The sequence below is a fragment of the Diorhabda sublineata genome, chromosome 6, assembly GCF_026230105.1.
Source record: "Diorhabda sublineata isolate icDioSubl1.1 chromosome 6, icDioSubl1.1, whole genome shotgun sequence".
Lineage (NCBI taxonomy): Eukaryota > Metazoa > Arthropoda > Insecta > Coleoptera > Chrysomelidae > Diorhabda > Diorhabda sublineata.
In genome coordinates this window covers 855,605-876,684 of record NC_079479.1, presented here as the reverse complement: position 1 = coordinate 876,684, position 21,080 = coordinate 855,605, and the positions used below count along the sequence as shown (strand labels likewise).

The following is a 21,080-nucleotide window of genomic DNA, read 5'->3' as shown; positions in this document are numbered from 1 at the left end:
AATACACTATTAATTCCCAAATCTTTTGTGTTATAATAGAATGAGATGGGAGGAACGGCTTGAACACAACTTGGTTTGTTGACGCATGCGCGCATTCTCACTAACAAAGTCCCCTAAAAGTTTTCAATTGTGCAGCAGTTTTGCGAGTTGGTCGTGTCGTGTTGGGTGTAAAAGATGTCGAAGAAGTTTTTTACCACAATAACCTGTTGCTGTTATTATAAACATTTGAAAATATCCGAAATGTAAACTGTATTATAAGTACGATATGTGTTATATTGAGTTTAGTGTTAAATTATGTAATAAAATCTTTTAATCATGGGATTAACGATGTCAAAACAAGAGACTTCGGCCCCTGAGGCTGACAGTATCATATCGTCGAAGTTACACGGTAGACAGGCTAGTATTAGGCAAAGTACTATCAAAGCCAAGGCTAAACAACCGATGCCAGACCCTGCAGAACTAGAAAAAAGATTTACGAAAGTTTTGGTATGTTTTTTAATTATTTATTATATTATAATTTCGATAAAAACGTGTATCTATTCGAGTTATTTCACTTTTTATTAATATAAATTATTCTGTTATGATTTAATGTAGAAATTTATAAAATACCGGATTTATTTACCACAAAAATGATGTCATAGAAGTTTCATTAACAAACTAATAAATGACTCATTATTCTGTTTTTGTATATCTAATTCTGAATGCGTTATTTATATTCCAAGAAAAGTGTTTGAATTATTAAAAATTCGATTTGTTTTATTTTTATTATTATTTAGAGGACGTTTACCTTTGGCCGTATAACACACCTATATTGTAAAAACTATGACAGATTACACTCAAGTTTCTCGTCATATTTGTCATTCCTTCAGCAATTACATTATTTTGTAAATATTAGTTCTCAGATAATCTAATAAAAAGATGGAAGTTAAATAAATTTATTGAACTTGAATTAAATTCTCAATGTAACTTGATATATGGGAAGACGATATATAATAAGCCTTGTCATTGATCATGACTACCAACTTTTCCAATTTAAAATTAGAAGTAACTAACAATGGAAGACTAAATGGTTTCACAGCTGATTTTATTGACATTTGTTTGGTTATTAAAACAAAAGTAACTAGATTTCTCCCTAGAATTGCTCATTCATACAAAAGCGAGTTTTGTAAGAACGTTTCGATTATTTGTTTATATATATATATATATATACATGCGTGAAATCGATGCGCAGAAAACGTAAAAACCAGTGTTTCAATTTATTTCTATATTAAATGATCAAATCACGGGCTAATTATTATTAAATAGGTACAGTGGGAAAATTATTTACTTCCTCGTTTTTGTTAGTGCGTAATTAGTTGAGAATAGACTATTATTTCTTCTTATTATTAAAATTACTAATAATTACTCGAATTAGTGGAAATAAAACGACTTTTTTTCGTTAAACTATGCAGTTATTTTTCTAAAAAATAAAAGTTGAAACTAGCGGTCACAGAAATCAGTCAAACGCGGATGATCCAGGGCCGGAGCAAGGCACTGGTTAAAATTTATTACTAAAATTTAAATACGTTTGTAATGAATATTATTTTTTTAATTGTATTGATAATTATATTTGAGTACATATTTAAATGTCTATACAGGGTTTTTCATCTCACATGGTCCATAAAGTTCTAAAAGTTTCTAGAATGGTCCGAGAGGTTCCAAAATAAGTGTAAACTATTTTAATCGATTCAGAATGTTCTAGAAACTTCTGGATCGATCTGGAACGTTTCAAAATGAATGCAAACTATTTTAATCGATTCAGAATGTTCTAGAAACTTCTGGATTGATCTGGAAAGTTTCAAAATGAATTTAAACTATTTTAATCGATTCAGAATGTTCTAGAAACTTCTGGATCGATCTGGAACGTTTCAAAATGAATTTAAACTATTTTAATCGATTCAGAATGTTCTAGAAACTTATGGATCGATCTGGAAAGTTTCAAAATGAATTTAAACTATTTTAATCGATTCAGAATGTTCAAGAAACTTCTGGATTGATCTGGAAAGTTTCAAAATGAATGCAAACTATTTTAATCGATTCAGAATGTTCTAGAAACTTCTGGATCGATCTGGAACGTTTCAAAATGAATGCAAACTATTTTAATCGATTCAGAATGTTCTAGAAACTTATGGATCGATCTGGAAAGTTTCAAAATGAATTTAAACTATTTTAATCGATTCAGAATGTTCTAGAAACTTCTGGATCGATCTGGAACGTTTCAAAATGAATTTAAACTATTTTAATCGATTCAGAATGTTCTAGAAACTTATGGATCGATCTGGAAAGTTTCAAAATGAATTTAAACTATTTTAATCGATTCAGAATGTTCAAGAAACTTCTGGATTGATCTGGAAAGTTTCAAAATGAATGCAAACTATTTTAATCGATTCAGAATGTTCTAGAAACTTCTGGATCGATCTGGAACGTTTCAAAATGAATGCAAACTATTTTAATCGATTCAGAATGTTCTAGAAACTTCTGGATCGATCTGGAAAGTTTCAAAATGAATTTAAACTATTTTAATCGATTCAGAATGTTCAAGAAACTTCTGGATTGATCTGGAAAGTTTCAAAATGAATGCAAACTATTTTAATCGATTCAGAATGTTCTAGAAACTTCTGGATCGATCTGGAACGTTTCAAAATGAATGCAAACTATTTTAATCGATTCAGAATGTTCTAGAAACTTATGGATCGATCTGGAAAGTTTCAAAATGAATTTAAACTATTTTAATCGATTCAGAATGTTCTAGAAACTTCTGGATCGATCTGGAACGTTTCAAAATGAATTTAAACTATTTTAATCGATTCAGAATGTTCTAGAAACTTCTGGATCGATCTGGAAAGTTTCAAAATTAATGCAAACTACTTTAATCGATTCAGAATGTTCTAGAAACTTCTGGATCGATCTGGAAAGTTTCAAAATGAATGCAAACTATTTTAATCGATTCAGAATGTTCTAGAAATTTCGGGAATTATCTGGAAAGTTTATTATTACTGATCTAAAAGAACCTGATGGTGAATAAACCTAAATGTTCTATGTTATACAGGGTATTTAAAACGTTAGAACCAATTCTCGACATAAAATGTTGTAAAAAGATTTTGTGAAAAGATTTATTTCATTGAATCAATTTTTCCGTTCGTCCCTGTATATATATAAAAAAAATAATAAATGAGCTTGGTATATGGATAGTTATGTCGAACTGAAGGGTTCGAAAAATAAATTTCGTCGAGATTTACTTTATAGTTTAGTTTCTTAACTTGGCTGGTATTAAAATAGACGTATAATAAGTTCTGGTGTCTTATTTCAACCCCGTTTTTCCGCCGTTTAAGTGACAAATATAGAAACTCTATTTGTTACAGAAATAACATTTACTTTGAGGGTTATTTTACTAAAGTCAAGTATTTTCCTGCTATACGAGACGTACGACAATGTTTTTAGTACACGTAACAAGAAAGAAAACAAATTTCGAGTTGAAATAACGAGAATGTATCGAGAAAAAAATAATAGTCGTTAAATTAGCAAAACTTGGCAACACCGTAACTCAATCGATAATAAACGCGACACTTTCTCATAGTATTTACGAAAATTTCAAAATTCTTAGTCACTTATTATTAAATATACATACTTAGTCATAAATTATAATTGATATATTTAATGCTTCCTTAGTGATAGTAATATAATATTCGAATCGTTACGCGCAAGCGCTACGACAGTGGTAAGGCAAATTAAGGTACCTCCCACTCGTGAGGCTGACCACACACGTTTTATTCGATATAGTCCAGTATGAAGTATAATAGTTTATATAGTAGATAGTTTGATTTATTTTATATAATTTCACTAGAAAAAAATTAAAAAAAAGTGTTTCCAAAAACAAATCTAATTTACACGCATTAATATTTATTGTATAAAACAATTAATTGCATTATTACAAATTGGACGAAGTACAACTAATTAATAAAAAAATTTGAATTTTATTCGTTTCAGTTTAGTTATGTAAGTGAAATACCCATACATCTAAAGCTAATAATTAACAGAAGTATCAATTGAAAACGAACGTGTGTGATCAGCCTAATTTAATTAAAATCACATGCGCATAAGACACGACGTTTAATAAGTGAGACAGATATATATCTGCGAACTATCGTTCTCTGTCGTTCCCATATATATAATAAATATGCTGTGTTGCCGGATTTAATTTTATTTTGGAAAATACATTATTTTTTATTTATACTTTCAATAATATACTATTATTATTATTCGGAATCGATCTGAATATGAGAAATACATTTTTTTTTAGTGTGAAATATTTTAAACTATTACTCACGAACGACCTACCACTGCCTATGAATCACCGAATGTAAATAATAATTTACTAATTCGGCACGCATAGTGGTTTTTTAAGAAGACAGAGGTTTTTTATATTCTATATCGACCTTATATCCTGTTCGGAGTCGCGTCGCTTCCGTTTTAAAATCAAAAAGCGTGAATATGTTTTCGGACTTGCACAAATTCATACATTTACACGATATACTAATACTATTATCGAAAAAAAGCGGTTTGTAACAATGATTTAGTAACGATAACCTTTCTTCTAATAAAAAGTACTTTGACCTTGTCACTTTACGCAACATTTCAATAACTACACTCGTTTTTAGTTGATAATTATCGTAAGCAAACATAAAACGTATACCACACACGTATAAACACACCTTTTTTCCATTTATTACAAAGTTGTTTTATGTCCTTAAATATACGCGTGTAAAGTGTCATTAGAGGAACTTTAACGAGTGGGCGTTCCCGGTCTCGAGGGGCTGACTAGACGAGGTGCGGCCCTACAAAGGTATTTGACATCGTATTCGTAAAAAAAAAGATTTTTTTGCCTAACACGTCAAAAAAAATGATAATTCGGATTTAGTTCATCGTCTAAAACCGATACAACACGAACCAACGATTATTGGACGCATCGTGTAGTCGTAGCACGCATGTCATTCGACGAATCTTGTTTCCAACGGTTTTTGTAGGGTTTCGCAGTTTTTTTTAACGGGAAAGATACGAACAAATATTCAATTTCAACCCACTTCTAATACCTTATACAGTAACATCTATTATTGTGGTTCAATCAACTGTCATTATTAATTATTATTATTGATGTTTTTTTTTAAGGTGATTCACGTAATAAGTTCTCAACAACCGGCAACACCGCTATTTGTAATAAAGCTTTCAATCGAAATATTCTCGCAGTTTGACATTACAGTAATAAAATGAGTTCTGTGTTCGCGGAGTACACGCGGAGTATTCATTTTACTTGCTATTTTTGTGATGTTTATCACGAATTAACCTCTAAGCTATACGTTTTTCTATGCAATTATAATAAAAGAAACCGTTAGGTAGGTCACAGAATTTACAAATGTCAAACCAGACGTTCATAAATCATGCAGAAGTTATTCGGAATGTGTTTATTTATATTTAAATATAAATATTGTCAAAAAAAAGTTATTTTTACGACTTAAATTTATAAAATAAGATAAATCGTTGGAGAAAAACTATTTGATGTGTTTAATTTTTATTATACTATAAAAAATCAACTCGTTTTGTATAAATTGTTTAATTGAAACGACCTATTAACATCGATGCGAAAAAATAAACTATTTTCAATGTAAATGAATTAAAGTGTTTCAAGGGTATTATTAGTCCATACTACATACAGGGTGGGGCGTTAGTAGAAAAAGTTTAACCAATGACATAATCGTATAGGTTGAGAGTATTATTAGTCCATATTACATACAGGGTAAGTCAAAAAATGACTCAATCGCCTAGTGTAAGAGCTAGTCCTTACTATATACAGGGAGTGGCGTTAGTGTATTTAAATGACATATTCGTGTAAATTAAGAGCATTATTGGTCCATATTGCATACAGGGTGCGACATTAGTCGTAACATACCACGTTCAAAACTGTTTTTAGATTATATTTTAGATATTTATATTGTAAAATATGGTGTATTTCATTTAATTTTGTTTTTTTTTCAGGCTTCTATGGACCTACCTCCAGACAAGGCAAAACTACTGAAAAGTTATGACTACGATAAAAAATGGGATATTATCTGTGATCAGGTAAACTTTTCGAAATGATGTAAATGAAAAAAAAAAACTAGGGCAATTAGTAGAATTACGAGGAAAAATAGTTAAAATTAAGTTAAAATTGTGAACGATTTCATAACAATGACGATTTATGTTTTAGCAATGTTGCCAGGTCTTCAAAAATTTTCGATACTATCTTTAATTATATCTTATAAATCCAAAATTAAACTGAATATTAATTCATTCTTGAAACGCTTTGTAGATTGGAAAATTATAATAATAAACTTCAATGTAACTCAGTTTTTTCTTAGAAAGTTCAATTAAAATCTTTTGTACGAAAACATTGACCTTTTTGTCTTGAATTAGCTTACTAATAAAGTCAATTTTTTTTGTGTCACTACTACTATTGGACGAAAATATCTGCCTCTTATTTTATATCCAACTACGTCTATTTATAGATTCTGTCTTATACTTCCAGATTATTATATTTATAAATAGGCCGATCTGTAGGAATTCGAAACTGCGTTATTGTGACAAATTCTTATTTTACGATCTTTTCTAATTTTCTCAACATTTAATTGTCTGATCGATATTATTTACGAGAATAAAAAAAGTTTGGGAACCTCTGATATAAAAGATGGCCGCCACCGTGTGAAGCAATTTCTACGAGGGTTTCTGCATGTTTAAAAATAATAAGTATTGGAAAATTTTAATAAACTGATAACCGTTTTTTCGATAAATAATAAACATTTTGAAAACCACTTTATTCTAAATTTCAGTATTGCTGTTTAAAAAATGACGTAGCTATTAGATTTCGAAAAAAAAATTCTTATTTTACAATCTTTCCTAATTTTCTCTACACTTAATTGTCTGGTCGATATTATTTATGAGAATAAACTGTTTGGGAACCTCTGATATAACGGATGGCAGCAACCGTTTGACGCAATTTTTACGAATGTTTAAAAAAATGAGTATTGGAAAATTTTAATAAACCGATAACCGTTTTTTCGAATAAATAATAAACATTTTGAATCCCACTTTTTTCTAAATTTCAGTATTACAGTTAAAAAAATGACGTAGCTATTAGATTTCGAAAAAAAAAATTCTTATTTTACGATCTTTCCTAATTTTCTCTACACTTAATTGTCTAATCGATATTATTTACGAGAATAAAAAAAGTTTGGGAACCTCTGATATAAAAGATGGCCGCCACCGTGTGAAGCAATTTCTACGAGGGTTTCTGCATGTTTAAAAATAATAAGTATTGGAAAATTTTAATAAACTGATAACCGTTTTTTCGAATAAATAATAAACATTTTGAAAACCACTTTTTTTCTAAATTTCAGTATTGCTGTGCAAAAAATTACGTAGCTATTAGATTTCGAAAAAAAAATTCTTATTTTACGATCTTTCCTAATTTTCTCTACACTTAATTGTCTGATCGATATTATTTACGAGAATAAACAGTTTGGGAACCTCTGACATAAAAAATGGCCGCCACCGTTTGACGCAATTTTTACGAGGGTTTCTGAATGTTTAAAAAAATAAGTATTGGAAAATTTTAATAAACCGATAACCGTTTTTTCGAATAAATAATAAACATTTTGAATCCCACTTTTTTCTAAATTTCAGTATTACAGTTAAAAAAATGACGTAGCTATTAGATTTCGAAAAAAAAAATTCTTATTTTACGATCTTTCCTAATTTTCTCTACACTTAATTGTCTGGTCGATATTATTTACGAGAATAAACTGTTTGGGAACCTCTGATATAACGGATGGCCGCCACCGTTTGACACAATTTTTACGAATGTTTAAAAAAATAAGTATTGAAAAATTTTAATAAACTGATAACCGTTTTTTCGAATAAATAATAAACATTTTGAAAACCACTTTTTTTCTAAATTTCAGTATTGCTGTTCAAAAAATGACGTAGCTATTAGATTTCGAAAAAAAAATTCTTATTTTACGATCTTTCCTAATTTTCTCTACACTTAATTGTCTGATCGATATTATTTACGAGAATAAACTGTTTGGGAACCTCTGATATAACGGATGGCCGCCACCGTTTGACACAATTTTTACGAATGTTTAAAAAAATAAGTATTGAAAAATTTTAATAAACTGATAACCGTTTTTTCGAATAAATAATAAACATTTTGAATCCCACTTTTTTCTAAATTTCAGTATTACAGTTAAAAAAATGACGTAGCTATTAGATTTCGAAAAAAAAAATTCTTATTTTACGATCTTTCCTAATTTTCTCTACACTTAATTGTCTGGTCGATATTATTTACGAGAATAAACTGTTTGGGAACCTCTGATATAACGGATGGCCGCCACCGTTTGACACAATTTTTACGAATGTTTAAAAAAATAAGTATTGAAAAATTTTAATAAACTGATAACCGTTTTTTCGAATAAATAATAAACATTTTGAATCCCACTTTTTTCTAAATTTCAGTATTACAGTTAAAAAAATGACGTAGCTATTAGATTTCGAAAAAAAAAATTCTTATTTTACGATCTTTCCTAATTTTCTCTACACTTAATTGTCTGGTCGATATTATTTACGAGAATAAACTGTTTGGGAACCTCTGATATAAAAGATGGCCGCCACCGTTTGACCGTGAGCGCGCAATCAGCTGATCTCGGGAACTCTACGAGGGTCAATTGTTCATAAATAATAATTCAGATGTTTACGAATCGAAAAATTCAAGTTGCCAGTTTTTTTGTCGATAAAAATGATCCACAACTTGGCCGATAATTGCCAATATGACGCATTTCATTAAATATATATTTTATTATATATTTAATCAATCAAAAACATTTTTTATACATAATATTCAATGAAAATCGTTATTAGAGACATATCACAAAAATATTATTGTCTTAACATCGTCTGTAATGGCACAAATGTTAAACATATGTTTGGAAACTCGACAGGCTGATAAAATAAAAAGTATTTAGGAAACGAATACTTTCTTTTCAATTTTATTTTCTTTGAATTATTTTCAATGGCGTGCATTTATTATTTGATGCTATAATCAAAACTTCGAATCGCTTATTGGTTACAATACGATATCAAACAAGATGGCCGACGTTTTGAGGTTATTTACTAAATACCATATATCGCTGTATAAATTAATGAAACAAATGATTTACTTTATTTCAAAATTGTTTATTTACTGTGAGTAATACGATATTTGTATTAATGAAAGATAACTCGTATATTATCATATTATTTCGAATCAGTACGTCATTGTAGTAGTAATCCCATGACATTGATGTTATTCCAGGTCAGGAATAAGATTGTTTTTAAAACGGATCGAAAAGAATCCAAACTCATTTCGAATTAAACGATATAAACCATCAATTTTCGGTCATTTCACTAATAAAAATCTGTGTTAAACGCACGGTTACGTCGTTGCTGAATGAGTCATCCGCTGTTTTGAGTGACTCGTTGACCGAGACTCGACTTTCGTTTCACTCTCAATTTTTAAATTACGTAAAAAATCGTTCACGTACAGAATCAATTAAATAATTACGGAAGCATAGAAGCGATAGGAAAATGATTTAAAAAAAAAATCATCGTAAATATTCTGTACGAAGCGGTGTTGTCGGTTTTCTAAAATACCAGTTAAACCCAATAAAAATTTTATAATAAATAATACAGAATCGATTATTATTCATATTCAATAGTAATTGAAAAAAAATAGTATACAGAGTGAGTTTTAAGTATACAACACAATTAATATTTACATTGTTGTCAGATTTATATTGTAACTTTCTTTATATAAATGGGTTTGAATAATTTATGAAAAATATATTGTTTTTGAACTAGAATAATGTTGTTAGGATTCTAAATAGGTATTACGTCATCTGCGCCGATTGTGTAGGAGAAAATTGACGTTTGACAAAAAGTTGATTGAAAATTGTGGCGTTGGTACATTTTTATATCATACAATAGTTATAAAGAACTTTTATAGATCAAGGCTTCGATGTACATACAAAATAAACGTCAATCGATCGGCGCCGATGACGTAAGCAAGCAATTGGCGCGTTCCATTCCAATTATTTAAACATAGCGTTGTTGCCAGTTTCAATATTTTTCCTTATAAACTAGTAATTTTATTATTTTCGTTTTTTTTTTAAGGAAATGGTACACGCAAAGGACCCTCCTTCTTATTATTTAAACAAATTACGCACTTATCTCGATCCTAAGGCATCTCGAAGTCACAGGGTAAGTCAATAAAAAATTTTTTTTATATTAAAATAAATTAAAAATATTTCCAAAGTTCGTTCCGATACAATGGTTAAATAAACAAAAATTATCTCACAATAAAAGTCTTTGGGAACCAAATCGGGTGATTGGTGTGGTTGAATTGAACTATATTGTACAGTTTTATGTTTTTTGTATAGGAAATCGATTTTTATGGCGTCAATTTTTGTTTTAGAAAAGAAAAATGGTTGTGGACTCGACTTCGACGCAAGTTCTTCGAGATTTAGAAATATCTTTACGCACAAATCACATAGAGTGAGTCCCATTGATTCATTAAAATATTTTCGTAGTCTAATTAAACACCGAAATGTACTAACTCTAATTTGGGTGTTTGATTTTGCCACAATCCCACAACGTAAACGCTCATTATCTATCTTGCGTTTCAGATGGGTGCGGGAATTTTTAAACGAAGAAAATCTCGGTTTAGACGTTTTAATTGATTACCTGAGTTTCCGATTGGGTATGATGAGGCACGAGCAAAGGATAAACGAATCTCGAACGACGTCCGAAGAAAAATTAACCGGCCAGAATTCGTTGAATCACAATCAAACCGTAGTGGATAAGAGCAACGGGTACATCAGGGCTCCTCTGGAGATGCAGGACAGCCCGAGTTTGAAAAGGAGGTCGAAACACGTCGCCAAATTAAACATGGGGGATTCCAAGGACGATATACACGTTTGTATAATGTGTATGAGAGCTATAATGAACAATAAGGTCGGTATTTTGTGATTGAAACGCTCGTGGCGAGGAAAAACAAAATTTTTCTTTCCAGTACGGTTTCAATATGGTGATCCAACACCGGGAAGCGATTAATTGCATATCGCTGAGTCTTATACATAAAAGTTTACGTACTAAAGCTTTAGTATTGGAACTTTTAGCGGCAATTTGTTTAGTTAAAGGTGGGCACGAAATTATTTTGTCCGCCTTCGATAATTTTAAGGAAGTTTGCCACGAAAGGCTCAGGTTTCAGACGTTGATGGATTATTTTTTGAATTTCGAGGCGTTTCACATCGAATTTATGGTGAGTTTTTGGAATTTCGATCGTTTTCGTCTGTATTTTGTATTAAATTTCAATTTTATCGCGAGAAATTTTTATACTGCTCGAAATAATTGAAATTTCGAGTAAGTCAACGATCGAAATGTATATAAAAAGCGAAAATAATCTATAAAAAAGCATCCGGGGCGTTGAGATTGATCTAAAAGTGTTTAGAAACCAAAAATCACGGAAAAAAAACAAGAATATCAAGAATTAATCGATAAAAAGCGACAATGGAGAATTCAGTTGAGAAAATTGAGTATAAAAATCAATTAGAAAAGTTTCCAGGACGAGGGGGTTCATTGGAAAGTGTTTATAAACCAAAAACCATGAAAAAATGACAAAAAAATCAAAATTGAATCGATGAAAGGCAACAATGGACACATATAAATTGAAAAAAATGTGATGATAGAAGGCGATAAAATTGAAATTTTCATTAATGATCACATTCAACTTTCGTTTTTTTTTTTGTATTTTTATATTGTATGAACAGTTTATTTATCTGGGTATGAGTACGATTTTGATGGCGTCGAGATTTGGGTATGCAATTTAAGAATGAAATTTTTCAATATCTCGCTTCGTTTTCGAGATATCGATACTTAGTTAATTTGAAGATTAAGTGCAAAAACATCCAATGTACGTTGAAAATTATTCGATTCTATAACTTTTGTTGGACTTATTTGCAAATTAATCAGAAAACCCGAGATTTTTGCATTTCTATCGAAAATTTTGAGGTTATGTGCACAAACCTTCGATATAAATTGAAGATCATTCGGTTCTCTACAATTTTTATCGGATATACAAGCTAATAGATACTATAGTATCGCCATAACTTGCAAATGAATCAGAAAAATCAAGATTTTAGCATTTTTCTCGAAAATTTTGAGGTTAAGTACAGAAACCTTCGATGCAAATTGAAAATTATTCGATTCTCTACAACTTTCACCGAATATACCTGCCGATAAATACTATGGTATCATCATAATATGCAAATGAATTACAAAAATCAAGATTTTTGAATTTTTATTGAAAATTTTGAGGTTATGTACACAAACCTTCGATATAAATTGAAGATCATTCGGTTCTCTACAATTTTTATCGGATATACAAGCTAATAGACACTATAGTATCGCCATAACTTGCAAATGAATCAGAAAAATCAAGATTTTAGCATTTTTCTCGAAAATTTTGAGGTTAAGTACAGAAACCTTCGATATAAATTGAAGATCATTCGGTTCTCTACAATTTTTATCGGATATACAAGCTAATAGACACTAAAGTATCGCTATAACTTGGAAATGAATCACAAAAATAAAGATTTTTGAACTTTTATCGAAAATTTTGAGGTTATGTACACAAACCTTCGATATAAATTGAAGATCATTCGATTCTCTACAACTTTCACCGGATATATAAGCTAATAAATACTATAGTATCGCCATAACTTGCAAATGAATCAGAAAAATCAAGATTTTAGCATTTTTCTCGAAAATTTTGAGGTTAAGTACAGAAACCTTCGATATAAATTGAAGATCATTCGGTTCTCTACAATTTTTATCGGATATACAAGCTAATAGACACTAAAGTATCGCTATAACTTGGAAATGAATCACAAAAATCAAGATTTTTGAACTTTTATCGAAAATTCTGAGGTTATGTGTCCAAACCTTCGATGAACATTGAAGATTATTCGATTTTCTACAACTTTTACCGAATATACCTGCCGATAGATACTATGGTATCATCATAATATTCAAATAAATTACAAAAATTAAGAATTTTGAACTTTTATCGAAAATTTTGAGGTTGTGTCCAAACCTTCGATGAACATTGAAGATTATTCGATTTTCTACAACTTTTACCGAATATACCTGCCGATAGATACTATGGTATCATCATAATATGCAAATGAATTACAAAAAACAAGATTTTTGAACTTTTATCGAAAATTTTGAGGTTATTTGTCCAAACCTTCGATGAACATTGAAGATTATTCGATTTTCTACAACTTTTACCGAATATACCTGCCGATAGATACTATGGTATCATCATAATATGCAAATGAATTACAAAAAACAAGATTTTTGAACTTTTATCGAAAATTTTGAGGTTATGTGTCCAAACCTTCGATGAACATTGAAGATTATTCGATTTTCTACAACTTTTACCGAATATACCTGCCGATAGATACTATGGTATCATCATAATATGCAAATGAATTACAAAAAACAAGATTTTTGAACTTTTATCGAAAATTTTGAGGTTATGTGTCTAAACCTTCGATGAACATTGAAGATTATTCGATTTTCTACAACTTTTACCGAATATACCTGCCGATAGATACTATGGTAATATCATAATATGCAAATAAATTACAAAAATTAAGAATTTTGAACTTTTATCGAAAATTTTGAGGTTATGTGTCCAAACCTTCGATGAACATTGAAGATTATTCGATTTTCTACAACTTTTACCGAATATACCTGCCGATAGATACTATGGTATCATCATAATATGCAAATGAATTACAAAAAACAAGATTTTTGAACTTTTATCGAAAATTTTGAGGTTATGTGTCCAAACCTTCGATGAACATTGAAGATTATTCGATTTTCTACAACTTTTACCGAATATACCTGCCGATAGATACTATGGTATCATCATAATATGCAAATGAATTACAAAAAACAAGATTTTTGAACTTTTATCGAAAATTTTGAGGTTATGTGTCCAAACCTTCGATGAACATTGAAGATTATTCGATTTTCTACAACTTTTACCGAATATACCTGCCGATAGATACTATGGTATCATCATAAGATGCAAATAAATTACAAAAATTAAGAATTTTGAACTTTTATCGAAAATTTTGAGGTTATGTGTCCAAACCTTCGATGAACATTGAAGATTATTCGATTTTCTACAACTTTTACCGAATATACCTGCCGATAGATACTATGGTATCATCATAATATGCAAATAAATTACAAAAATTAAGAATTTTGAACTTTTATCGAAAATTTTGAGGTTATGTGTCCAAACCTTCGATGAACATTGAAGATTATTCGATTTTCTACAACTTTTACCGAATATACCTGCCGATAGATACTATGGTATCATCATAATATGCAAATAAATTACAAAAATTAAGAATTTTGAACTTTTATCGAAAATTTTGAGGTTATGTGTCCAAACCTTCGATGAACATTGAAGATTATTCGATTTTCTACAACTTTTACCGAATATACCTGCCGATAGATACTATGGTATCATCATAATATGCAAATGAATTACAAAAAACAAGATTTTTGAACTTTTATCGAAAATTTTGAGGTTATGTGTCCAAACCTTCGATGAACATTGAAGATTATTCGATTTTCTACAACTTTTACCGAATATACCTGCCGATAGATACTATGGTATCATCATAATATGCAAATAAATTACAAAAATTAAGAATTTTGAACTTTTATCGAAAATTTTGAGGTTATGTGTCCAAACCTTCGATATAAATTGAAGATCATTCGATTTTCTACAATTTTTATCGGATATACAAGCTAATAGACACCATAGCATCGCCATAATTTGGAAATGACTCGAAAAATTTTGAGGTTATGTACACAAACGCGCGGTTACGATTTCAAGTATCGATATCTCGAAAAAGAATCGAGATATCGAAAAATTTTATTCTTCGTTTCCGTTTTATTTTAACTTGTTCAAAGAAATCGTACTCTCCCCACGATCTAATTTGTTTTGTTTTCGTTTTCCATTGTATTGTTTTCACATTTATTGTCATCTCGCTTTTTAGGTGGCGTGTATGCAATTTGTAAATATTATAGTACATTCAGTTGAAGATATGAATTTCAGGGTACACCTCCAATACGAATTCACCGCGTTAGGACTGGATAGTTATTTGGAAAAATTGAGATTTACCGAAAGCGAAGATTTGCACGTTCAAATTTCCGCTTATCTGGATAACGTATTCGATGTGGCCGCCCTCATGGAGGACAGCGAAACCAAAACGGCCGCTTTGGAAAAAGTTACCGAATTAGAAGACGAAGTGGCTCAAGTAAATTGGAATTTTCATCCGCGGATTAAATTTCGATTTTAAATTTTTGGTTTTCAGTTACACGAAAGGCTGCAAGACGTCGAACATAGGGCTTTAGAAAACATCGCCAGTCTCGAAACGGAATTGATACAAGTGAGACAAGAACGAGACGAACTGGTGGAAGTGAAGAAGAAAGCGGACGAAGAAGTTTCGACATTGAGGAGGGTGGTGCAACACCACGAACAAGAATCGAAAAATAGACAATCGATGTTCGAATCCAAAACGGCGGAATCGGAACCCAGCGCACCGGCTTCGAGTAAACCCGAATCGGAATCGCCTAAACGATCGGTGCAAGATTGTCCGAATATTCCTGTTCCGCCTCCGTGTCCGAGTGTTGTTGCTCCTGCTGCTCCGCCGCCGCCTCCTTGTCCTCCACCGCCGCCGTTGAAACCGACTGGCGGTTGCATAATTCCCCCGCCTCCAGCTGGTTTTATGCAAGCGCCAGACGGGGCTATGACCATCAAGAGGAAAGTTCAAACCAAATATAAATTACCGACTGTTAATTGGATTGCTTTGAAACCGAATCAAGTCAGGGGGACGATTTTTAATGAGCTCGACGATGATAAGTTGCACGGGTGCATCGATTTTAATGATTTCGAGGAAAGGTGAGTGGGAAAAAAATTAGGTCGAATTTTTTTTTTCTCAATTTTTTGTCCGTAGTTTCTATGAACTTTTTTTTAATTATGGAACGAAAGAAAATGATCCATATCTTTAAAAATAAAAAAAATAACAAATAATTTTTGTATTTTTATGCGGGAAAAATGATAAAAATCGAAATTGTCGCATTTTATTCGCAAATTCTGCAGTTAAAGACAAAAATTTTTGTGTGGTTTGAAAGTTTTTTTAATTTTCCACAACTTTTAGCTGATATATATGTCGGTATTATCATCAAAATTCGAAATTCAATCATAAAAACCGAAATTTTTGCTTTTTATTCGAAAATTTTGAGGTTAACTAAAAAATTGTCCGATGTAAATTGAAGGTTTTTAAATTCTCTGTAACTTTTACTTCAACTATTTTCACGTAGGGACTACAGAATCACTATAACTTGCAAATAAATCCCATATTTTTAAATATTTCTCGAAAATTTTGAGGTTAAGTACAGAAACCTTCGATACAAATTGGAGACCATTCGATTCTCTACAACTTTCACCTAATATACCTGACGATAGACACTATAGTATCGCTCTAACTTGGAAATGAATCACAAAAATCAAGATTTTTGAACTTTTATCGAAAATTTTGAGGTTATGCGCAGAAACCTTCGATGCAAATTGAAAATCATTCGATTCTCTACAACTTTCACCGGATATACAAGCTAATAGACACTATAGTATCGCCATAACTTGCAAATGAATCAGAAAAATCAAGATTTTTGCTTTTTTCTCGAAAATTTTGAGGTTAATTACAGAAACCTTCGATGTAAATTAAAGATCATTCGTGTCTCTACTAGTTTCACCGGATATACGTGCCGATAGACACTATTAGTATCGCTATAACTTGGAAATGAATCACAAAACCCGAGATTTTTGCTTTTTTCTCGAAAATTTTGAGGTTATGTGCAGAAACCTTCGATGCAAATTGAAGATAATTCGATTTTCTACAACTTTTACCGGATATACCTACAGATAGAAACTATAATATCGCAATAATATGCAAATAAATCACAAAACCCGAGATTTTTGCTTTTTTCTCGAAAATTTTGAGGTTATGTGCAGAAACCTACGATGCAAATTGAAGATAATTCGATTTTCTACAACTTTTACCGGATATACCTACAGATAGAACCTATAATATCGCAATAATATGCAAATAAATCACAAAACCCGAGATTTTTGCTTTTTTCTCGAAAATTTTGAGGTTATGTGCAGAAACCTTCGATACAAATTGGAGACCATTCGATTCTCTACAACTTTCACCTAATATACCTGACGATAGACACTATAGTATCGCTCTAACTTGGAAATGAATCACAAAAATCAAGATTTTTGAACTTTTATCGAAAATTTTGAGGTTATGTGTAGAAACCTTCGATGCAAATTGAAGATAATTCGATTTTCTACAACTTTCACCGGATATACCTGCTGATAGACACCATATTATCGCATTAATTTTCAAATAAATCTCAAAAACTCATATTTTTGCGTTTTTCGTAAAAATTTTGAGGTTATGTGCAGAAAGCTTCGATGCAAATTGTAGTTTATCGCATATTTTTTCGAAATATTTATGCTTTGATGTAAATCGGCGCTTCAAAACATAGATGAAGCATTATACAACTAGAAATTAGTATGATTATGTCGTAAAAATGGATTTCATCCATTTTATTTTATATTTAAGATTCAAAATTGGAAATGCCAATATTATGTCAAACGGTAAAAGTGAAACTGACGGTTTACAAACGTTCCCAAGCAAGAGAGGCAAAAAACCAGAACAAGTCACTTTGTTAGAACATACTAGATTACGAAATATTGGTAAGTCAAATTTATATTAAAATTCATACTTAAATATATTGAATAATTTTTTTTAGTGTAAAAACTAGCGAAATAACGATAAAATATCTTTTTTAATAAAAATATTTTATACCCTCAAAAATTATGATTTAATTCCAACGGGTATTATTTCTAATCATCGCGGATATAGAATTATATTTGGCAACATGTAAATTATATTAAATTTGTCTTTTACAGCGGTGGTTATATAGCTACAAATAATAATTGTTTGAAAGTTTATTTTTCAAATATTTTTTTTTCAAAATCTAACATACGTTCCTTAATTTCTTTATTTTTTTAAATATTTTTCATTGTGATTACTAATTCCCCCCAAATCTTTACCTTCGAAGAACAGTGGACTTTATTAATTACAGCGTTGCCTATTTTCTTCTTCATAAATTTAAAACTTTTCATACATTTTTAATAGTCATCATATAAAAAAAATGTTTTTTTAAACCTCACAACAAAAATATTAATAATTTCAATCGATATATAGTAACTTCATTAAATAATACGAGGGTTCTACAAAAAATTAGTGATTTTTAGGTTATTTGAATAGATTCAGTGGAATTGGAACTTCATGAAAAGATACGAGGGGCTTAACAAAACTCATTTTTAAAATATTTGAATAAACAGTTGTGGTAACCCTAGTTAATGATACAGGGGTAGTATCAAAATTAACTAAATTTTTAGCATATTTGAATAGACTCAAAGGAATAGTAGCAAACTCATGAATGGTTACAAGGGTCTTAACAAAAATAAGTAATTTTCAAAAGATGACATTCAACAGATTCATTCGCTCTTTAGTAACCTCGTGAACTTATACGAGGGTTTTTAAAAAAAATGCTTAATTCTTAGCTACGAGGTTCATACCAAAAATGAGCATTTTTCATCAAATTTGATAGATTCAGTGGAATTGTGGCAAGCTTATAAATAGATACGAGGGTTTTCACAAAAATATGTCATTTTCAAAATATCCGAATGAAAAATTTCAAACCGACTATAGTGAACTTATCAAATGCTACGAGGGTTGTATCAATAGTGAGTAATTTCGAATATCTTTGAATAGATTCACTAAGGATTTGGTGAAATATACGAGGGTTTCAACAAAAGTAAATGATTTTTTAAATAGTCAATCGAATGAATTCAGTAGAACTTTCGATAATTTCATTAATAATACAGGGGTTCTATTAAAAATAAATACTAAAAATACGGGGGTTTTGTTAAAAATAAATAATTTTTGGAATATTCCATTTGTTAACCTCATGTAATGATACGAGGGTGTTACTTAAAATACGAAATAATTTTTAGCAAAATCGGTAGATTCAGTATAATTGTCGAAAGTTCATAAAAAGGTACGAGGGTCTTAAGAAAAATCGTCGTTTTTAAAATATCTAAATGAAATATTTCAACAGAACTGTGATAAGCTCGTTAAAAATGTTACGAGGGTCTCTCCAATAATAAGTAATTTTTAAGATAATTGAATAGATTTACAAAAATTGTGGTGAGTACATCGGAAGATACGAGGGTTTCAACAAAAGTAAATGATTTTTTAAATAGTCAATCGAATGAATTCAGTAGAACTTTCGATAATTTCATTAATAATACAGGGGTTCCATTAAAAATAAATACTAAAAAATATACGAGGGTTTTGATAAAAATAAATAATTTTTGGAATATTCCGTTTTTTTCTGTGCTAACCTACCTCGTGTAATTATACGAGGGTGCTACTAAAAATACGAAATAATTTTTAGCAAAATCGGTAGATTCAGTATAATTGTCGAAAGTTCATAAAAAAGTTACGAGGGTCTTAAGAAAAATCGTCGTTTTTAAAATATCCAAATGAAATATTTCAATAGAACTGTGATAAGCTCGTTAAAAATGTTACGAGGGTCTCTCCAATAATAAGTAATTTTTAAGATAATTGAATAGATTTACAAAAATTGTGGTGAGTACATCGAAAGATACGAGGGTTTCAACAAAAAAATATTCAGTATAACTTAAAATCGACTAAATTCAAAGGGAGCGCGTTTTATTACAGCAATATCTAGACGGAAACTCGAAATGACACCGGAAAAGGTGATAAACGCCATAAATATATTAGACTTGAAACAATTGTCACTGGAAAACGTCGAACTTCTGCAAAGAATGGTACCGACCGAACAAGAAACTAAAGCCTACAGAGAATACCAATTCGAAAAGAAAAACGTCAATTTATTGACGGAAGAAGATAAATTTTTATTGCAATTGACCAAAGTCGAAAGGATATCGGCGAAATTGTCGATTATGAGCTACATAGGAAATTTCTTCGATAACATACATTTAGTCACGCCCGTATGTATAAATTGTATCGATTTATTCAAATTATGTATATGTAAACGATTTTCCGTTGCAGCAAATCCACGCCATAATATCCAGTTCGAATTCGGTGAAAAATTCGAAAAAACTTCGATCCGTATTGGAAATCATCCTGGCGTTTGGAAATTATTTGAACAGCAGTAAACGAGGCCCCGCCTACGGTTTCAAACTTCAATCTTTGGACACTTTGTTGGATACCAAATCGACGGATAAACGGTTGTGTCTTTTACATTACATCGTTGCCACGATTAGACAGAAATTCCCAGAACTTTTGAATTTCGATGGCGAACTCCATTATATAGAAAAAGCTGCTGTAGGTAAGTTTTTCAATTTTTTTTTTCAAATTCATTTATAGGTAAGTAGTTTTTGAAATTTTTGTGAATTTTTCAAGAAAATTTCATGGTTTTCGTATGTATTTTTGACTTAAAATGACAGTTATTTGAAAATTTGGGAATTTTTCGATCGCCACTCGTATTTATACGATTTTTTTGCCTTTTAAAATAACTATTTCAATACGATTCTAATATTTCATTAGCCCCTATTTAAATAGACACACTGTATAATTGAAAAAAATATATCAACTCAATATTCAATCAAAGTTTTATTAATTGTGAAAAAATAAACTTTTTGTTTTTTTTGAGTGTAAACCTTTTTTATCCTATTATCTCTGATGTAAAAGTAGATCTGG

At 30.3% G+C, this 21,080-nt stretch overlaps 1 protein-coding gene across 1 annotated transcript in view; it reads left to right on the top strand.

Moving 5' to 3' along the window:
* Positions 1–121: 121 nt before the first annotated feature.
* Positions 122–21,080, top strand: part of LOC130445572 (formin-like protein) — a 30,015-nt gene continuing 9,056 nt past the window's right edge. Inside the window, exons 1-11 of the mRNA XM_056781278.1 lie at positions 122–486; positions 6,070–6,153; positions 10,276–10,362; positions 10,577–10,656; positions 10,788–11,115; positions 11,174–11,422; positions 15,246–15,506; positions 15,564–16,150; positions 17,883–18,016; positions 20,076–20,368; positions 20,430–20,709. Of these exons, the coding sequence (XP_056637256.1) occupies positions 316–486; positions 6,070–6,153; positions 10,276–10,362; positions 10,577–10,656; positions 10,788–11,115; positions 11,174–11,422; positions 15,246–15,506; positions 15,564–16,150; positions 17,883–18,016; positions 20,076–20,368; positions 20,430–20,709 (2,554 nt within the window). The 5' untranslated portion in view covers positions 122–315. The remainder of the gene's footprint in view (positions 487–6,069; positions 6,154–10,275; positions 10,363–10,576; positions 10,657–10,787; positions 11,116–11,173; positions 11,423–15,245; positions 15,507–15,563; positions 16,151–17,882; positions 18,017–20,075; positions 20,369–20,429; positions 20,710–21,080) is intronic.